The sequence below is a fragment of the Pyrus communis genome, chromosome 17 (assembly GCF_963583255.1).
Source record: "Pyrus communis chromosome 17, drPyrComm1.1, whole genome shotgun sequence".
NCBI classification, from domain to species: Eukaryota; Viridiplantae; Streptophyta; class Magnoliopsida; order Rosales; family Rosaceae; genus Pyrus; species Pyrus communis.
In genome coordinates, this window is record NC_084819.1 from 18,764,074 (window position 1) to 18,785,522 (window position 21,449).

At 38.3% G+C, this 21,449-nt stretch overlaps 1 protein-coding gene across 1 annotated transcript; it reads right to left on the reverse strand.

Annotated features, from left to right (window-relative positions):
- Window positions 1-399: 399 nt before the first annotated feature.
- Window positions 400-7,583, reverse strand: LOC137723656 (E3 ubiquitin-protein ligase RFI2-like). The gene is made up of 6 exons (XM_068462855.1): window positions 7,115-7,583; window positions 6,002-6,171; window positions 3,539-3,597; window positions 2,193-2,218; window positions 1,699-2,089; window positions 400-1,431 (listed from the first exon to the last, which is right to left on the reverse strand). Exons 1-6 carry the CDS (start codon window positions 7,293-7,295, stop codon window positions 960-962), a joined length of 1,299 nt encoding a protein of 432 aa, XP_068318956.1. The 5' UTR covers window positions 7,296-7,583; the 3' UTR covers window positions 400-959.
- Window positions 7,584-21,449: the final 13,866 nt, after the last annotated feature.

The window sequence follows — 21,449 nt, forward strand, 5'->3', positions numbered from 1 at the left end:
TTCTGAATTAGAAATGGTCTTATCGTTCATTGAACCTTACACGTTTCGCATATTTGTGACCAAAATCTTGAAGGTCGGAGATAAATTACTCATGAAGAAAACTGATCGATCCGAATGCTCATCAAAATAGTGGACTAGATAGATAACCTTTATTTAAAATGAAAAATCGTTCTCATCTAATGTCAATATGCCGTATCCCCACTACGAAACAAGGCCTTGGCCCCTAGTTAAACACTTGCTGGAATTGGTCAGAGGTCCACTTTTGTTCTTACTGTCCGGAGCCCAAAGACAAGACAATCTATACCTCTCAAATTGAATCTGACGACTTGCTTTAACTCATCCTGTAAACTCACCTTACATAAACCAAGAGCATCCAAATTCATTGGAATTGGATCGCACTGCATCAAATATAATATACATAATTAACTTTTATCTGCAATGAAAAGCAGATTATTTGTTTTAGTTGCCAGGTTATACAAGCAATTGGCAGGAGAGTAACTGAAAATATTTGATTTCATGTACATCCATCCAACAATTGTTCAAAAGAAAACCAAGCACTGCAGGAATATATGTTTTCGGACATAAATAAATGACCCACTCATTACTTATCCTGAACAAAAGTTGGTTCTGGTCATCCAGATAAAAACCGGGACATTTGCAGATGACCCGAGAATCATAAAATACGGCCAAGCAGACGCTCGAATCATAACTTTGCCATCCACAATGAGCTTATTTTCATACCCCTGATGGCGAACAAACTAGACGAATGTTATGTCCATCACACCACCATGTGGCTGCAAAAGGAGCGTTTTCCGAGCCACACTGACAGTATTTTGGCGTCTTGTCATGACTTGACAAGACGCCAAGCATTATATATCGTTTTCAAGCATACATAACTTTTGATTTCAGTTATAGATAGCGGTAGTTTGCTTCACCAACCAAAGGATAAGGAGAAAAGCCTATGACCGGTTTTGTGAGGATGACCTCTCGGACCCATGCCTTTGCCGGAAGCTGCTCCCTCTGATGGCCGAGTCTGAACCACTGCCACCTTGGTTAAAAGCAGACCAACCTTGATCTCGGTCTACCTGATTCATCGAGAATGAAGGCATGTGATCTCTTTCCCATGGATGAAAACGATTAGGCAACGGATTTTCAGCTTCTTGGTAGTTACGACCTGATGAACCGGACGGGAAAAAATAGAAACCACCATTTTGGTCTGATGATGAAGCCACTGGCCCTACTTGAGCTACCCCTCTTTGACTGCTGGATCTCCGGGCTCCTGGAACTATGGGTGTACGCATGGTTGGTGAATTACTAGGTTGTTGCTGTTGATAATATGCCTGAAGAGCTTGGACTCTATCGCGGGCCCGTGCATTGCTGCCAGGATAAGGAGGAATCATCGACGAAGTGACTGAGCTGCCAGCTCTAGCACTAGAACCGCAGGAAGCAAACACAAATTATTCAATAAACATAACACTTCTATTACATATAAGCATGTTATGCAGCATTGTATTGAGAGAGATTTGTGTACTCTCGCATCGTTAAACAAATTCAATGATAAATTTGAGAACCATGAATGATCTTGCTGGTGTGATTAACTTTTCTAGAAACTAAACTACAACCAATTAAAATTGCTTCATTTAGAAAAAAAGGATGTAAACTATCTAAAAACACCTTGAAATTTTGTCAAAGGCATACCTGTGACCGACAAGGAATGGATGCATAAGAGATCCTGATCTTGGTATATCTGCGCTCGGCCTAGCAGATCTTTGAGTAACAGATGGAACTGAAGCCTGGTCGGCGCCAGCAATATGATTGTTGGTTGTAGAGAATGGAGGCGGGGAATGATGCTCCCAACTGTGATAATGAAGATCCATGGCAGGAAAAGCATAGGAGTTGGGCATTTCACTAGGTACAGATGTGCTGCTCCAATGATGGTTGAAGTTGGAAGCTTCTGACACATTTCCACTGGAGTTTGAGGATGAAGGGTGAATTGGCCCAAGGTAAGCGATATATGGGCAAGGATGGGCGGCAGATGATACAGCTGTATGCTCAGCGAAGATAGCATGCTGTCCAAGTAATTCATGATCTGCATGACAACATTTAATCATATGAATATCACATTGTATTATAATCCTCTGCAATGCCAGAATAGAATATCACAACTTAAAATGACAAGAAGAAAGTCTTACATGATGGTGGTGAAAACTCCCCTTCCCTGTTAATTGTGAAGAAAAAAATGTTCAATGTATAGGAGAAAATATTAAACTTGAATAGCAAGTAAAATGAAAAATGAACGTCCGCATGTAATAAATAGTTGATATAGAGGCGATTCTGTTTTTATTTTTTTCTATTTGAACTCCTCTCCTCCTCCCCGCAACACCCTCACCGTGTACATGAATACCTTGCGAGTAAAAATAAACTTTTAAACCTTCGTATTTAAAAATGTAACGTGCTGCATGTCTACAATATATTCATATTTTTTTCTTTCAGAACACATGCATTCAAATGTTATATGATTTGCTTTAATATTTATAAAAACTTCTCAATTGGTCGCTTATCCGGCAATATGGACCAGCCAGGTCATATCTCATAATATCCAGACTAGGATAGTATCAAATTTGAATCTATTTTTCAACCCCTAACAAATTTCTAAAACTTGAAAGACATAAAGATACAAGAGTAAAATGATACAACAAATACATTATGAAGTCCAAATAGCAAGCACCCAGTCGAAAACCAAATTCTCATTTTTTTTTCTTCTGAAACTTAGAAGCATATAGGAACCATGGAAACAAAATATAAATAGAGTAACCACAAATAACTGTGACCACGTAGAAGGATAATAAAAGACTCTTTATAGATAGAAAATAATCAGACGATGGGGTTCAGTACTTTCATGTAACTTCCCAGGAAAACGCAACTGCGCCCAAATGTGTACAACAGAGAAATAAAGGTCAACTGGGAATAACACTTTATGTTAATACGATTCCACATGATTTGCTAACCCAGCCAATAAGCAAAATTAGCAGCATCACTGAAGTTATATTAAGAAAAGCACTGGGGTGGTAAAAATAAGAAAAGCACTGGGGTGGTAAAAATAAGTCCCCAGAATTGAATCCATGTAGCCACATATACCAGGAGGAATATTTTATTGTAAAGATCAATACGAATGTTTTTCTGTTCAAACTTGCTACTATAACAAACAAAAAAGATGTTGGGGTCAAGGTACCACTTTGCAGGGGTCCATTGGAATACTAACCCCTTTTGAAACAAACTTGAAAACTTCAACTGCTTTAAACTTGAAAGGACCAAGCTGTGATCTATGTGAATCAAGATGGGGTTTGAGATCTTGAATCCCCATCTCAACGCATATCTCAACTCAATCTCGATTTAGGCCAAAATCAAGTTTCTTAAGAGCCTAAAAGCCTAAGGAAACTGGTATCCTTTGAACCCAAGAAACTAAATGCTAACTACAGCAAAGAAACTTCAGCAAACATAAATTTAAACATGAGCTTTAGCAAATGAGATCACTTACTCAAATGATGAGGGAAGTCGTGCTAAGCTACCAAATGGACACCAGTGCACACCAAAGGACTGCAAAAAGCATTAATATACAAACAATATATCAAAATGACAAACGACATTTTTACACTGTAGTCTATACAGCACATCAGTTTATAAGTCTTTATCTTTTCTATACACACACATGACATAGAACTTGAAAGTCAGAACATGTCACTTGGATTTAATACTATCCAACACAGAATAACATGCAGAAGACATTACATTGTCCTTACAATTATGTGGAAAGCTACTCATGAGACGAAATAAATGCAGTGGTATCAAACTTCTTCACGTGGTACTACTACTTCACATGAAGAATTCTAGGTGGGCTCTATCTACAATTGTTCATCCATTTACTCTTCATAAGGTTTTGCCAGTAGCGGCTTTTGGGAGGAGGGGGAGGAAAGGGGGGGAGTGAAAGATGCTATCATAGGGCCCCAAATTTTTTTGCCATCTGGTATATATATAATAATGTTATATGTTAAGAAAAGGTGCTTTTATAGCACTACAAATTCTCATTGTGCACTCTTCATAAGTGTACATTTTTTCTTTCTAAATATAAAAATTTGGAATGCATAATGAGATGCTTGCAAATCCTATAGCTCCTTGTGCAACAATGGATATCTGCAACATTTTCCACCCTATTCTCAGATTTGGAAATCAAAAGCTCCTCCAAAAGTCAAAGTTCTTGCGTGGTTAGTGGCTATTGGGAAGGTCAACACCTGTGACCAGGTTCAAAAGCGAAGGCCCTTTATTTGCATTTCTCCTCAGTGGTGCAGTTTGTGTAAATCAGAGAGTACAGTGTTGACCATGTTTATCTCCATTGTTCTTACTCAATACAGCTGTGATGGAAATTGTTCAAGGAAGTTAGAGCTAGTTGGGTTATTCCAGGGGGATGTTTCAAGCTTCTAACCACCAAGTTCGAGGATTTATGGAAGGGTAAGAAAGCTAAAGCTTTGTGGGGCTGTTTGGTGTTGGTAGTTTTTTGGAACATTTGGTTGGAGCGTAATAGAAGAATTTTTTAGGATTATAAGGGAGTGGAAGTAGAGGAACTATGGGATAGAGTTAGATACTGGGCATCAATTTCGAATGAGTTCATGGATTATTGTCTTTCCCATGTAGTGACGGATGAATTAGCAGCCATAAAATGAAGTTGGTTTAGTTTAGTTCCTAGTAAAGTAGTCCTAGTTGAAAGGTCTTAGCTAGTTTTTCTAGTTGGTGGATTTCTTATCCACCTATTGTAATTCCTTCTATTGTTTTAATAAAATTCTATCATTTCTTATCCAGCTATATATTCAAGTGAAACTTTATTGTAGAGTTTTTGAAGCTTTTTTTTGTTTGTTTGGTTGTTTAAGACCGAATTGCTTTTGATTATTCAGTTGACGTTTGTAGATCTTTTTACTTATTATTTAATGATAATTGAAAACTTATAAACAGTGTGAGTCCTGCAGTTTGTTTTACCTTAAGTTATTGCTTTCGAGCATCAATACGCTGTCTTAATTTTTTTGGAAGACCATCTTAAGGAGGGGCCCCATTATAAATTTCGCACAGGGCCCCCAAAATCTCAGAGACGACCCTGGGTTCCACTCTTCGATTCAAATGTAATGGGAAGAAAATAAACAGCCAACAAACAATAAGAGGCCGCCTTTGGTTCTCTTCCATTCCACTTTGTTCCTTTACAGATTTGAAGGCAATGGAAGCCTTATAATTGTTATAGACCCTTCAACTGAATCGTCTATTGATAGTACTACTACTACACACTAAAATCTTACCTAATCCGTTCACGCTCTTTCACCTTAATAATTGTCAGCTTACTGGACTCTGCCTAGTAACCAATTTTAGAGTTTGCTCCTCAATATCATCACTAACTTCAGAATTGACAAAAATCACCCACCAACACGCAAAATAGACATCCATATCCTGAGGCAGAAAGTAGGTTACCTCCTGTAAGGCTATAAGCTGAGGTGATGGCTCACCACTAGCAAGAGAGAAAATTGAGATTTTTCCTATGTGTTAAGAATAGCAATAAATATCTGAAGCAAGTCAACTATTTCTGCTTTTGTTAAGCTTTACTATGCAGATGTTATTCCTAATAAATAACATACATACAAGGACAATCTAGAAGCATGGCCCTTGGCTTGAAGGGAATGCACTCTTTAATTAAGAATGGGTTATCCTAGCCTTTGAAGCAGAACTTCCTTTTGATGCTATATTGATTCTATCAGGTAAGTTAATCTATATATTGTTTACAACCTTACTATTTGTCATAACTAAGTTGAACCCACAGAGACAGTATCTAAACATGAACAAAGTGCCGTAACGATAATGTCCGCATATAGAAAACCATTAACTAGAGTTTGTGTTTGAGTACAAAAATTGAATATTCACAAAAAGTAACAGAACATTAAATTAAAAAAGGATCCAAACTATTTACCATTTCAGAATAACTTAAATCATAGAGATCCTCATCATGTGTCCAGTCATCCATGCTAAATTCCGGAAATGAACGGCATCCATTAGAATAAAGCCATTGACCTTTCTCAATTTTCCGACAATTAGGGCATTGCATTGCCCCCTTTACATTGAAGGCAGAACCAATGCAATCTGAAAGGACGTCACCAAAGAAATCAAGAAACATGAAAGCTCCATATCATCTTTACTGAAAAGGCATAACTAAACTTATGCCCTTGTAAGAACTATACAACTATGCCTCAGCAAACATGCAACTCCACTTGCTGATATGAGATGATTTGAGCTACCAAAGGAAAGAAATTGCTATTGGGAATATCTAAATGTCATCTTTAAGATCAAAATAATTCTATATTAAATATACGAAGACAAAGTTTATCAAAGTAATCTGAAGAATGATCTACTGAACCTGTGACTAAATTATGACACCATAGGCTCTCAATGCCATACAAATTCAGGTTGTCAACACTGCACTTTCGACAATTGGAGTACAGAAACCTGTTATATATTTCACTTAATTGCAGGTTCACAGAGAAATCAAATCTCCCAAAGTATCCAGTTCCAGTACCTCCACTGGTTCCAAAGAAAAATATTCAAGAGACCATCATGCAAAACAATACTTCATTTTCATTGACATATTGTATCGATTCCGCATCTTCCAGTACAAATTCTGGTTCTATCCATTGAATGAAATTACAAGAAATTGAAACGTAGAAATCCAACTACATGGTTCTGCAAGAAAGATATCATCATCATATCTTGCATAAGCAACAGATTAATAATGTTGATAAAATGAAAAATATATATATAAAATATATGTAAGTTCAGAACAAGGCAAACAATGACAACCCAACAAAACCAAAGCTTTAATAAAGGAAGCAAAATTCAGTTTAAGTTTCGCATTTTTTTTTTTAATTTCTTATCTTTCCTCAATTCTTGACCAATCAAACAACCCATCACCGAAAAAATCAAAATCCAACATAATTGCGAAATCAGAAACCAATTTTGAACCCGGATCTTTGAAATTGCAGTTAGAAAAAAAAAAACGAAACTTCCAACCGATTCAATTTTGACTCACCTAGATGAAATTGATGCCCACATTGCAGCTTGGCCCAAGATCTATCCCCTTTATCGGCGACGACTTCAAGGCAAATCGAGCAGGAAACAGAGCCTCCGCACGAGTTGCCACCACAACCACCGCCATCGCCACCGCCATCGCTTTCGTCAACCACAACCTCTTCATCACTGCCGAGCCCCATAGAAACCCCCAAATCCAGCCCTCAAAACCCTAAATTCCGATACGCCGGTGTTTCAACGGTCAATTCCCCTCCCCCTCTCTCTTTCTCTCTGTTTTTTTCTCAACAGCGCAAAAAAATACCCAGACGAAGTAAATCCGGCGGAACAGAGCGTTTGGTTCGGCGAATCACGACGAGACCACGACGACGTCGTTAGGATCGAAGCAGAGACGGAGGAAGACCGTCAGTCGTCAGAGATGGTGTCCTGGGAAGAGAGAAAAGTTTTGATTTTTGATGGACAATCGAGAAATCGTTCAGCCTCTCTATCTGCGTGTCGTGTAATTCGCACCGTTGGATTAGGGAGAGGTTGGACTTCGCGAATTCACCGCTGTCCAAAAAAAACCCAATCAACGGCTGTAATTCGCTCTCGTGATCTTCTGCGGTTTGATTGTTGTTTTGTCTAAATTTTTTTTTTCTTTTCATGTTTTGGTGTTAGATAAGATTTTGTATCTACCGTATCGGGTTAGAGAAAGGTTTGGTAATGTGAAAATATATATATATATATATATAATATAAACAAAAACGTTTGTAAGGTAATTGTAGACATCGAAATTTCAGTAAAACAAATGTTCACCAATGCATTAAAGTTTTGACGTGTCAAGGCATACATGGCATACGCCACGTGTTGTACAAATTGTACACATGGCGTGTGACTCAACAAAATAGGAAGAAATACCCTTGAAGGACTAAACAAGTTTTTCTTCTCATTTTGGGCAATGACAAGGCAAGTACATTTCAATCCATTGAGGATCAAAACAAGTTTTTCTTCTCATGTTGGGCAATGACAAGGCAAGCACACTTCAATCCATTACGGATCAAAGCAAGTTCTTCTCATTTTGGGCAATGACAAAGCATACACATTTCAAGTTTAAAATGGTGTTAAGTGGGAAATTAGGCCATAAGTTACACCACTTCAATTTCAATATTGCATTAAGTGGGAAAATTAGGCAATGGTGCTTGGAAAGGAAAAAAATATTTTGTGGTGGTGATTCATTCTCAAAGCCTATAAATAGGCTTCTCCATCAAGGTATCAAGCATCAAGGAATTCACAAATACATTTCTTTACTCCAAAATTAGAAGAGAATTCCCCAAATCCTTGAAGCTTTGAAACTCCAAAGCTTCCAACCATCCAAATTCCCAAGAATTCCGAAGGATCAAGAAAGCTCTATTCGTTCTTCGTTAAATCCTCTTTCAAGATCAAGCCCCGACGGCCCTTGAAGAAAGTGTTCATCCGTTCATCCTAAGCATAAGCCCCCAACGGCCCTTTGGATCAACAACCTCAACAAATCTACACATCCAATCGTTCTTCAAGATTAAGCCCAAAAGCCCTTGAAGAAATCCACACAACCATTATTCAAGATCAAGCCCCGACGGCCCTTGAAGAAAGTGTTCATCCGTTCATCCTAAGCATAAGCCCCCAACGGCCCTTTGGATCAACAACCTCAACAAATCCACACATCCAATCGTTCTTCAAGATTAAGCCCAAAAGCCCTTGAAGATCCGCTCATCCATCAACCTTCAAGATCAAGCCCAAAAGCCCTTGAAGAAATCCACACAACCATTATTCAAGATCAAGCCCCGACGGCCCTTGAAGAAAGTGTTCATCGTTCATCCTAAGATCAAGCCCCAACGGCCCCTTGGATCAACAGCACAAACAAATCCACACATCCAATCGTTCTTCAAGACTAAGCCCAAAAGCCCTTGAAGATCTGCTCATCCATCAACCTTCAAGATCAAGCCCAAAAGCCCCTTGAAGAAATCCATACACCCATTCTTCAAGATCAAGCCCAACGCCCCTTGAAGATCCGTTCATCAACTGTTCATCCTTAGATCAAGCCCCGACGGCCCTTTGGATCAACAACTCATCCACAAACCTACACCCTACGAAGATAGAATCAGAGGACCAAATTTGAGAGAGATCGTAACCCCAAAATCATAAACAAAAAAATATTATTTTGTACACGTTATTCTGGTTTCTTGTTTCAAGGAATCTTTCGTGTTCACAAATTTGGCACGCCCAGTGGGACTATCTCTACCTCTCATCTCTGTCTCCGTTCAAGATATTTAAGCACAGTCCATGGCTTTAAACAAAGAACAAGTCATAACTATCGGCACTACCTCCATTAAAAAACAGTTGGTTCAGATGAAGGAAACAATTGCAAGGCTGCTAAAGACTGCAGAGGAGAAAAACTTGCAAACCGCCGGACTCATCAACCGTCTGGAGGCACAACATGGCGTCAAAGTGAAACCAAGCTCTCTTCCAACTAAGAAGACCGAAGAAGGCTTTAACCCAAATGCCTACGAACTCATGTCAAAGGCTAGGCATGACTTTGCTTCCTCTTCAAATCTTGGAAAGAAGGTTTCAAACACCGTCAACGACAAAGATCGTGACCTCACCAAAACTCAAAAGAAGTTGAAGGAGCATGGTTACGGAGTTGACAACAACCAAAGCTCCTCGTTCGCACGAGCCTAAAAGGCGACAACCAAAAGCTCCTTGTCTGCACGAGTTGAAACTGCAAACGACACCACAAGCTCCTCATTCGCACGAGCCTAAAAGGCAACAACCAAAGCTCCTCGTTTGCACGAGCCTAAAAGGCGACAACCAAAAGCTCCTCGTCCGTATGAGCATAAAAGGCGACAACCAACGCTCCTCGTTCGCACGAGCCTAAAAGGCGACAACCGACGCTCCTCGTTCGCACGAGCCTAAAAGGCGACAACCAAAGCTCCTCGTCCGCACGAGCCTAAAAGGCGACAACCAAAGCTCCTTGTCCGCACGAGCATAAAAGGCGACAACAAATGCTCCTTACCTGCATGAGCTGAAACTGCAAACGGCACCAAAAGCTCCTTGTCTGCACGAGTTGAAACTGCAAACAACAACCAAAGCTCCTCGTTCGCACGAGCCTAAAAGGTGACAACAAACGCTCCTGGCCCACAAGAGCATAAACTGTGTACGGCAAAATCATCAAAAAAAAAAAAAAAACCATCACTCATTTGAACTACGTCATGACTTGATCCCTCCTCAACCAAGGGTACGTAGGCAACTTGAAACTTCAAAACTTCAAGTACAGTCACATCATCAAAAAAAAAAAAAAAAAAAAAAAAAAAAAAAAAAAAAAAAGGAAATAACACATCTTGGTGATGTATATGTTTTATCTGTATTTAGCACAATACACTAAATAAGTAAAGCATGTTCATTAATCTCCGAGAAATTACAAGTGCGTACAAAAAAAAAAAAAAAAAAAAAAAGAGATGGAGCTTTCATAAAGGTTGTTCACGTGAAGCCCCACTACTTGGGAAAACTACAGAAGCGGGAGGCATCAAAGAAGAGGCCTCAATACTTGGTGGAACGCTAGATGAGCCAGGAAAAAGGTGTCTCTGGAAAAAAGCAGCAAGCCTTTGACGGTCACTTTGACGGTCACTTTGAATTCGACCACTGGATTCTTGCAGCTCATCAAGCTTCCTCTTCATGCCCGTCGAATAGTTATTTGCAAGCACATGCAAACTTCTATTCTCGTGCTTAAGCTGTTTGATCTCTTGCTTAAGAGTTTCCACCTCCGCCATCAATGATTCCACTTGGCGGGATCAAGCAAGTAGGCGTTGGCCCATGTTGGATACAGAGCCTGCGCACTGAACACTGAGAGTTAGGGACTCTTGAACGGCCAACTCATCAGACCGTTCTGAAAGCAGCCTATTATCTTTTGGAGTGAGGAAGTTCCTAGCTACTATCGTAGCTGTTGTTGCGTCCTTCATCACAGAATCTTCACCTGTCAAAGGGCCATTAGAAGATAAGAAAGAAGGGCACCATACATTTACCTGACGCGGCGCACTCGGATCACTGCTGAGACTCAAATCTAAGCAAATGTTAGACGGGTTAGCCATTGTCAAAAGGTTAAAAGAGAAAGGTGGATGGAGTAAAATCAGAAAGGGCCGAAGACGATTTTCACAAACGGGCGATCTTCAAAGTGTGCATGTTGGAGGTAATCGATACCTCTATAAAAAGCCAAGGCGACACGACCACCGATTCAAAAAATCGGATTTTCCTGCGTGAAGTTCGGCGACGCTTTCGCGGCTTTTCAGATAACGCGTTCAACTTTGTCAAAAGATCTCTGACAAAGTTGAAAACACGTGAAGTTTATCATCCCAATTACGCGCCTTTGCCAACAAGCGTGGTGACAGAGCCGCACCCGTGACTATTTTTTCGAAGAGGCGCTCGCTCAGAAATCGAAGAGACGCTTGTTAAAAAATCGAAGAGACGTTTGTCGACAAGGGTAAAAGAACATAACCACCACTTGCTATTGGGAAATCCCTATATATGTCGACCTTCATCTTTTATGGCAAGGCATACCTGAAAAAAAAAAATGCCCAACTCTTCCTCACCTCTGAGGGCGCACTCCCAGCAAAGCCTTTCGAAATACTCAATTTTTTCTTCTTCCCCAAAGAAGATACCAGATGCCTGGAGTACAGATGACCCAGGAGGAAACGGTAGATTGAAGTATGTGGAGACAAGCACAACAAATACATGTGCTGATCCATTCGCCGCTTCTTCAAAAGCAAAGGTATCTCATATCATCAAGGTCGAAAGCAAAGGTATCTCATATCATGCTTTTTCCTTGTCTTTTCCTTTGTCCTTGTTCTTACTCGCATGGCAAAGTGAAAGAAGCAATCAGCCGGCACTTGGAGTCAGTCTTCCGATCTGGAACCGACTGCTTGGAATCTATTCCCTGGTTGCTTACCTAGCGTTGCTCTCGAGTAGTCATCTTCAACGGTTGATACACTTCCAGAGAAGGGACCACTTCTGCAAAGGGGAGCAAGTAAGGCAAGTGAAAATGATACATTAAAGCATGTGGAGACAAGCAACAACTGCATATGCTGAGCTATCCTCTAACCCTCTTCAATACGAATTGGAGAGATTGAACAAAGAAACAGAAAAAAAAGGAGTAAAGCTCAGACCTTCGGGGGAGACCAAAAATATCCTGCTGCCCAGTTCAAGAGTAGCACAAAGGAAAATCAACGATTGGAGGAAACCAGAAAATCTTCCAGTCGAACTCAAGATCAAGCCTCGATGGCCCTTGAAGAAATTTCCTGCTGCCCAATTCAAGAGTAGCACAAAGGAAAATCAACGATTGGAGGAAACCAGAAAATCTTCCAGTCGAACTCAAGATCAAGCCTCGATGGCCCTTGAAGAAATTTCCTGCTGCCCAATTCAAGAGTAGCACAAAGGAAAATCAACGATTGGAGGAAACCAGAAAATCTTCCAGTCGAACTCAAGATCAAGCCTCGATGGCCCTTGAAGAAATTTCCAGCCCAGTTCAAGACTAAGCCTATGGAAAATCAACGATTGGAGGAAACCAGAAAATCTTCCAGTCGAACTCAAGATCAAGCCTCAATGGCCCTTGAAGAAATCCTTCAGCCCAGTTCAAGACTAAGCCTGTGGAAAATCAACGATTGGAGGAAACCAGAAAATCTTCCAGTCGAACTCAAGATCAAGCCTCAATGGCCCTTGAAGAAATTTCCAGCCCAATTCAAGATCAAGCCTCGACGGCTCTTGGGTTGACATCTACATTAAGGGACTTCAAAACGCATCTTCTACACGTGACAAACACATGTCTACGACGCGCCTTGAAGTGGGGGCATTTGTAGACATCGAAATTTCAGTAAAACAAATGTTCACCAATGCATTAAAGTTTTGACGTGTCAAGGCATACATGGCATACGCCACGTGTTGTACAAATTGTACACATGGCGTGTGACTCAACAAAATAGGAAGAAATACCCTTGAAGGACTAAACAAGTTTTTCTTCTCATTTTGGGCAATGACAAGGCAAGTACATTTCAATCCATTGAGGATCAAAACAAGTTTTTCTTCTCATGTTGGGCAATGACAAGGCAAGCACACTTCAATCCATTACGGATCAAAGCAAGTTCTTCTCATTTTGGGCAATGACAAAGCATACACATTTCAAGTTTAAAATGGTGTTAAGTGGGAAATTAGGCCATAAGTTACACCACTTCAATTTCAATATTGCATTAAGTGGGAAAATTAGGCAATGGTGCTTGGAAAGGAAAAAAATATTTTGTGGTGGTGATTCATTCTCAAAGCCTATAAATAGGCTTCTCCATCAAGGTATCAAGCATCAAGGAATTCACAAATACATTTCTTTACTCCAAAATTAGAAGAGAATTCCCCAAATCCTTGAAGCTTTGAAACTCCAAAGCTTCCAACCATCCAAATTCCCAAGAATTCCGAAGGATCAAGAAAACTCTATTCGTTCTTCATTAAATCCTCTTTCAAGATCAAGCCCCGACGGCCCTTGAAGAAAGTGTTCATCCGTTCATCCTAAGCATAAGCCCCCAACGGCCCTTTGGATCAACAACCTCAACAAATCTACACATCCAATCGTTCTTCAAGATTAAGCCCAAAAGCCCTTGAAGAAATCCACACAACCATTATTCAAGATCAAGCCCCGACGGCCCTTGAAGAAAGTGTTCATCCGTTCATCCTAAGCATAAGCCCCCAACGGCCCTTTGGATCAACAACCTCAACAAATCCACACATCCAATCGTTCTTCAAGATTAAGCCCAAAAGCCCTTGAAGATCCGCTCATCCATCAACCTTCAAGATCAAGCCCAAAAGCCCTTGAAGAAATCCACACAACCATTATTCAAGATCAAGCCCCGACGGCCCTTGAAGAAAGTGTTCATCGTTCATCCTAAGATCAAGCCCCAACGGCCCCTTGGATCAACAGCACAAACAAATCCACACATCCAATCGTTCTTCAAGACTAAGCCCAAAAGCCCTTGAAGATCTGCTCATCCATCAACCTTCAAGATCAAGCCCAAAAGCCCCTTGAAGAAATCCATACACCCATTCTTCAAGATCAAGCCCAACGCCCCTTGAAGATCCGTTCATCAACTGTTCATCCTTAGATCAAGCCCCGACGGCCCTTTGGATCAACAACTCATCCACAAACCTACACCCTACGAAGATAGAATCAGAGGACCAAATTTGAGAGAGATCGTAACCCCAAAATCATAAACACAAAAATATTATTTTGTACACGTTATTCTGGTTTCTTGTTTCAAGGAATCTTTCGTGTTCACAGTAATTCACTCAAAAAATTCATCATGTTTCAGTGTATAATACTGAAACGACTAAGATTTTGTGTTGTATTTGTGTTATACATGTTGGTGTCGTATCAAGCTTGTTATTATAATGAGTTTTTAACAAGTGACCAGATAACGACTTGATTCGTTAACATGTCATATAGTTTCGTGTCAGGCTAACGGGTCATGCAAAAAATTGTTATTCTTAATTTCTAGATCTAGTAGACAATGTCTAATCGGGTTCTTAACGAGTTACTCGATAACAACCCAACTCTTTAACGGGTTCGTAACAGACGACTTGATAATGACTCGACTTGTTAACACGTTGATCCCAAATCTATTATTTTCATGTTTGTTCATGTTGAGTTAACAGGTCATACAAGTGGCCCTTTATCACAATGGTGAAAAGGTGTTGAGGTTTTTCATAACGACGTGGATTCAAACCCTGTTAGTGATGGCTAATCTAACATTTAATCTAACAAAACCCTGTTAGTGATGGCTAATCTAACATTTAATCTAACAAAATATATCGTTTAACAAAAAAAAGGTCATACAAGAAATTATCAAAGCTAATTTAGATGCATATTAAACAAATTTTATTCCATTTTCATATTGTAATGTTTATATTTTTCTTGAGCTTTAAGTTAGGAAAGATTCTATTGCCATTTAGGAGTACAACTCATTCACCGTCAATACATTGCCTAAAATGTACATTTTTTGTCTTAAAAAACCTTCCGTGTGAGTTTGTGCAGGTGGTGTGCACTATGTTTGATGAATGTATTATTTTTGGTATATTAGAATTGATGCATGCACACCACAAATTGTATAAATCTGCACATGATGTCAACTTTATGACTTATAAATTGCACATGCATAATGTTTGAACTTTAAGAATTTTGCATCGGAAAATTAATAAAATAAATTATAATACACGTGCCGTAACGTGCATGTAAAATAAATTATAAGATGTAAGTTGATTGTCAATATTAGGTTGGTTAGTTGTGAGCCGCTTACTTATCTTTCTAAAATCTTGACAAAAGCTAATACTTATATTCGGTTCTGTAATTTTTCTTTTATAGTCACTTTATAATTTTTTTACATTTTATGACAAGAATCTTACATTGGTTGAAGGGTTTGCTTTATCCACCTCTTTATTTTGCAACTTAAAAAAAGGTGATAATATTTCATGTTTATAATTTAGTTTATAAAAAATAATTAAAATCTCAATGAATTTTGCAAGGATTTGGTTAAGGGTTGGTACTTAAGATTGAGCTTAACATTTTTTTTTTTTGGTAACAAGAAGTTTAGGAGGAGGGGAAACTACTCCATCTTAGTGTTAGGGCATACCACAAGCTACAAAGAGTCTTAGCCCATTTTTTGGTTTTTACGGATCATCCATTAAGAGAAATTGCCGACAATGGGATTAGAATTCACTTTTGGCCTAACAAAAAGAACGATCTTTCCTAACTAAATCATCCTTCATTGGCCGAGCTTAACCTTTTATATGGCTAATCATATAATAACCAATAGTATCATCTCCGGATTCTTTTGGTGAGAATCATAGAGATCTGTAAATTCACTCTTGGTCTAGCAAAAAGAACGATCTTTACTAACTAAATCATCCTTCATTGGCCAAGTTTAACCTTTATATGACTAATCATATAATAACTAACAGAATCCTCTTCGGATTCTTTTTATGAGAATCCAGATTCATAATTTTTGAGGTGGTTAACAGACGCTATTAGTCGATCAAGCTTGGCGTTTACAGCAAGCTAGCTCAATGTATTGAGGACCTTCTGACATTTTTGACCTTATCAGTATAACCTAATTATCTCCTAAACTTAACGAATTATCTTGTCATTGTGTTACTTGCATGCATCGATAAGTCCGCAATTGCCAAGCGGATGATTTTGTCATAACGCGCGTTTTAACCCAAAAACGTGAGCAATAACGCGCGTTTGTTCGTCGTTGACTTGTCCTCCCACCCGTTTTGCACATCACAGAGAGAAGGGTTGACATAAAATTCACAACCACCACCTGCTTTGCATGTCAGATAATGTGAACTTCCCCCTCCCTAATTGCATATCATAATTATGCAGTTACCTCTGCATTAATATATGTTATATTCTCATCAGTCATATCAGTTCATCACACTGTTCTTATCTATTTCCACCAACTTATCAACGTCTGTGTGCTAGCTGCCTCTTATTGAAGTCATAACAAAAAAACTGAATTATTTCGTGCATTTTTTGGAATCATCCGCTCTGTTTCGACGTATCGTTTGACCCATGCGTTAGATATATAATATTATCTCATGTGGTACATGTGGAGCTGTATGGAGATGAGGATTAGTTGTCATTAATATGTAATGAAATGCCTCTTATATTAAAAAGCCAAAAACTATATATAAAAATATAAAATAAAATAAAAAACTGAAAAGGATCATTAGTATGAAAATGACGTATATGACACTTATACACCGTCATGCTGTGTCATGTATCAATGAAATAAAATTATGTGTAAATTATTATTCGTACATCCTTGTTTCATTGACACAAAATGTTACGCGACAGTGTACATAAGTAATGTAAGTTGTTCTCAATGGGTTCATTTGAATCAAATTTTCTGTGTGCTTACAAAAATTTAGCATCGACATATGCCTAACGGTCCTTGTTTCTATCACTCAGTTTAAATTGTTGAAACGAATATGTGCCAACAATGACTAAGCATCTCCAAATGAGATGTCAAAAGATTAATGTCAAATGTTAATTTGATGGCTGACGTGGCAATGTCAGATTTTCTTTTTTTCCAACCGATATGTTTATTTGTTATAAATGATATTTCTATGACCCATTTTAAAAAGAAATCAACTAAACTACATTTTCAAGATCTATAATTGGTGCATTAATGAGATCCACACAATAAAATAAAATAAAAAATTTGACATTACCTTTTCTCATATGCCAATCCACATAGGATTGACATATCAGTTGGAGCTTGCTCCTACCTTCAAATTTGATTATATAACATTCCACTTAAAAATTGACATCTCTTTTGAAAATGGTCTTACATGTGAATCGCATCGTGCTCCATCCAACTTGTAGTGTCTAAACCTTCATATCATCACCATCACGTTCTATTAATTCCTTCATTTTTAGTAATTGTCAAAGAGGAAGTCTTGTTAAAAATAGTAGGGTTCGTAATCTAAACAAAAGTGCAAGCTTTTCTTAATTATGTACTCTTTAAATCCACGCAACTATTGTGAAAATGTGAGAACAAAGTTCTATATTGGTGTGAATCAAATCATATAAGTATTTATAAGAAGTTGAGCTACTGTTTTTGTCAGCTTTTGGTAAGGATCATGGGAATCCGTAAATCATGTTCGTTCATCGTACATCTTGTGGTCAGTTTTTGTCAGGTACTGTTTGTGTTTAATTTTAAATAAAAATATTTGAAATAATTTTTGATCACACGATATACGATGAATGAACATGATTTACAGATCTCCGAGATTCTCACAAAGAGAATCCGGATTCATATAATAAACAATTGAGGTGGCTGACAGACGCTATTAGTCAATCAAGCTTGGCGTTTACAGCAAGCTAGCTCAATGTATTAAGGACCTTCTGACATTTTTGACCTTATTAGTATAACCTAATTATCTCCTAAACTTAACTAATTATCTTGTCATTGTGTTACTTGCATGCATCGATAAGTCCGCAATTGCCGAGCGGATGATTTTGTCATAACACGCGTTTTAACCCAAAAACGTGAGTAACAACACGCCTTTGTTCATCGTTGACCTGTCTTCGCACCCGTTCTGCACATCACAGAGAGAGAAAGGTCAGCAGCTGCTGCTGATCTGTTCAGCAGCGAAGTTGTATCCAACATAAACTTCACAACCACCACCTGCTTTGCATGTCAGATAATGTGAACTTCCCCCTCCCTAATTGCATATCATAATTCTGCAGTTACCTCTGCATTAATATATATTATATTCTCATCAGTCGTATAAGTTCATCACACTGTTCTTGTCTATCTCCATCAACTTATCAAAATCTGTGTGCTAGCTGCCTCTATCTTGTTGAAGTCATAACAAAAAGAAACTGAATTCGTTCGTGCATTTTTTGGAATATATGACCGATGAGAATAAGGATGATGTTCTTTCATATGGGGAAAGAGATCCTCTTCCATCAAGACTATATGATCAACTGATCTGGACCTTCTAAATTTCATCAAACGTTCAAAAATTATCACAGTTTTTAAGGAGTCAAAACAGGTGGGCCGTTAGATGAAATTTAGAAGGCCCAGATCACTTGATCCGGTGGCCTTGGTGGAAAAGATTCAGAGATGATATCTTTCCTTCATATGGTATTTGTTGAAGTTGTATGCAAATAAGGATTAGTATGTCATTCATGTGTAATGAAATACCTCATATTAAAAAGCCAAAACCTAAAAAGGATCATTAGTGTGAAAATGTTGTATATGACACAGATACACCGTCACGATGTATCATACATCAATGAAATAAAGTCATGTGTAAGTTTTTATTCATAGATCCTTATTTCATTGACACGAAACGTCACGTGATAATGTTTATGAATAATGTAAGTTGTTCCCATTGAGGTCACTTGAGTCAAACTTTCTTTTTGCATACCTACATAAATTTGTTGTCAACATATGCCTAATGATCCTTGCTTCTCGACCACTCAGTTTTAATCGTTGAGACGGTTATGTGCCGACAATAACTGTTTACATGTGAACCGCATCGTGCTCTATCCAACTTGGATTGTCTAAACCTTCAAAATCGTCACCCTCATGTTCTGTTAATTCCGTCGTTTTTAGCAATTGTTAAAGAGGAAGTCTTGTTAAAAATAGTAGGGTTCGTGATCTAAACACAAGTGCAAGCTTTTCTTAACTATATGGTCTTTTTTTAGGGTTAAAAAATTAGAGGGTCAAGATTTTTGAACAAACGATATTATCTACACTAATGGGGGATGTCGGTTTAGCTTCACAATGAGTTAGCAATAATGTAGTTCAAATTCGTTTTTGACAAGAATCGAACCTAAGACATTTTCACTTACAAGTAAAGTAATACCACTAAAGCACTAAGTGGCATTAGAGGATCAAGATTAAAGATTAATGGTGATGCATGTGCGTTGTACATACTAATGAACCTTTTCACTAATCCCACTACGTTTCCATTGACAAAGTAATGGGAACATCTCTGTCCACAGGAACCTAATATCCCAGAACCACTTTTGTGTGCATACTGTGGCCTTTACTTTCCCGACTAGGGATGAGCAACGGTTATGACGGACGGGTAACCGTGGTTATTTACCCATAACCGTTTAAGTTTTTATCCACATAACCGTTTACCGGTTAGGTATTTACATAAACGGGTATACCCATACCCATAACCGTTTATAAACGGTTAACCATACCCATAACCGCATACCCATTTACCAATAACCACGTACCCATTTACTTTTTTTTTTTACCCATCTACCTATTTTTTTAACAACTTGAAAATTAAAAAGAAATTTGTTATAATTTTCTTTTTTCTAACTATTAAATACCGTTATAAGTACATTTAACATGTATTTTTATATTAACGGCAATATTATTTATGAATATATGCGATGTCTCCTAATTATTTGATAGTCAATCTATTACAAAATCATACATGGTTGTAGGTTAATTAATATTCTTGTATACATATACATATACATACATATATATATATATAAGTACACATTAGTCTACTAATAGGCTAATTTGATAAATATTTAGAAACATATGTTCATCGATCTAAGCCATTTAATCGATTTCTAATTTTGGGGTCAAATATTTATTGAAAACTCGAGGCCAGTTAAATATATATATATATATATATAGGAACGCATCATGTCACATCTCGCCCCGAGGCCCCATCACATCCCAGGCTCAACTCTATCGTAGCACGATATTGTCCGATTTGGGCCCCTACCACACCCTCACGGTTTTGTTTCTGGGAACCCACACGAGACCTTTTGGGAGCTCACTGGTTTTGGGTTTCATAGAAACTCCTAAGTTAAGCGAGTTCGCACGAGAGCAATCCAAGGATGGGTGACCCACTGGGAAGTTCTCGTTTGAGTTCCTAGAAACAAAACCGTGTGGGCGTGGTCGGGGCCCAAAGCGGACAATATCGTGCTACGGTGAAGTCGGGGCCAGGAGGTGGTGGGGGCCGGGGCCAGGATGTGACATATCATCTAATAATAACATATTTCTAAATGCTCAAGGTAATCATTATCTTGAATTGGTCAAAGCTCCAAAAGATTTCAAAACAAAACTGTCGAACACTAATGCTTTAGCACATCTAAACACATATATTAAATATTAGCCTGTTCTATGAACTATATTTTTCTCTAAGTGAGGCATAAATATATATATATATATATATATATATATATATATATATATATATATATTATGGCCCTTTATAACTAAATATATCTCCGGGATACTAAACCTAGTTAGAAACTAATATTTTTTATTTTATTTTTAGTTTTACATATATTAAAATAAACGGTTAAATGGGTATCCGTTTATAACCGCGAGTAATACTCATAACCGTCCATTTAAATTTCACAGGTAAACAATTATACCCATAACCATTTATTTATCTAAACGGTTACCCATAACCATAACCGTCAAATTTAAATGGGCGGATAACTGCGGTTACCCATAACCAATGGGTATTTGCCCATCCCTAGTGAGGATCCTCCTGACCAAACCCATCGGGCCATTAAAATTTTATCCAACGGCTACAATTATTATAACTTTTAGAGGGGTCCCCTGTTTGTAGTCATTGGATAAAATTTCAACGGTCCGATGGACTTGATCAGGAGGATCTTCACCCTTTGCTCAGGAGAGGATCCTGATCCGCATGTTTTGATATGGGTCTAATGTATTGCACAGTCATAGGTAGGGTCTAATAAGTAGAGCAATTAAAGTGTCCATAATTTGAAAACA

What these genes read in the sequence shown, in the direction of transcription:
- LOC137723656 (XM_068462855.1), bottom strand. Translation starts at nt 7,295, where the DNA reads ATGGGGCTCGGCAGTGATGAAGAGGTTGTGGTTGACGAAAGCGATGGC. An exon ending in TGGGCATCAATTTCATCTAG is followed by an intron (nt 6,172 to 7,114) that starts GTGAGTCAAAAT and finishes ACGTCCTTTCAG; the next exon opens with ATTGCATTGGTTCTGCCTTC. An exon ending in ATTTAAGTTATTCTGAAATG is followed by an intron (nt 3,598 to 6,001) that starts GTAAATAGTTTG and finishes TGCTTTTTGCAG; the next exon opens with TCCTTTGGTGTGCACTGGTG.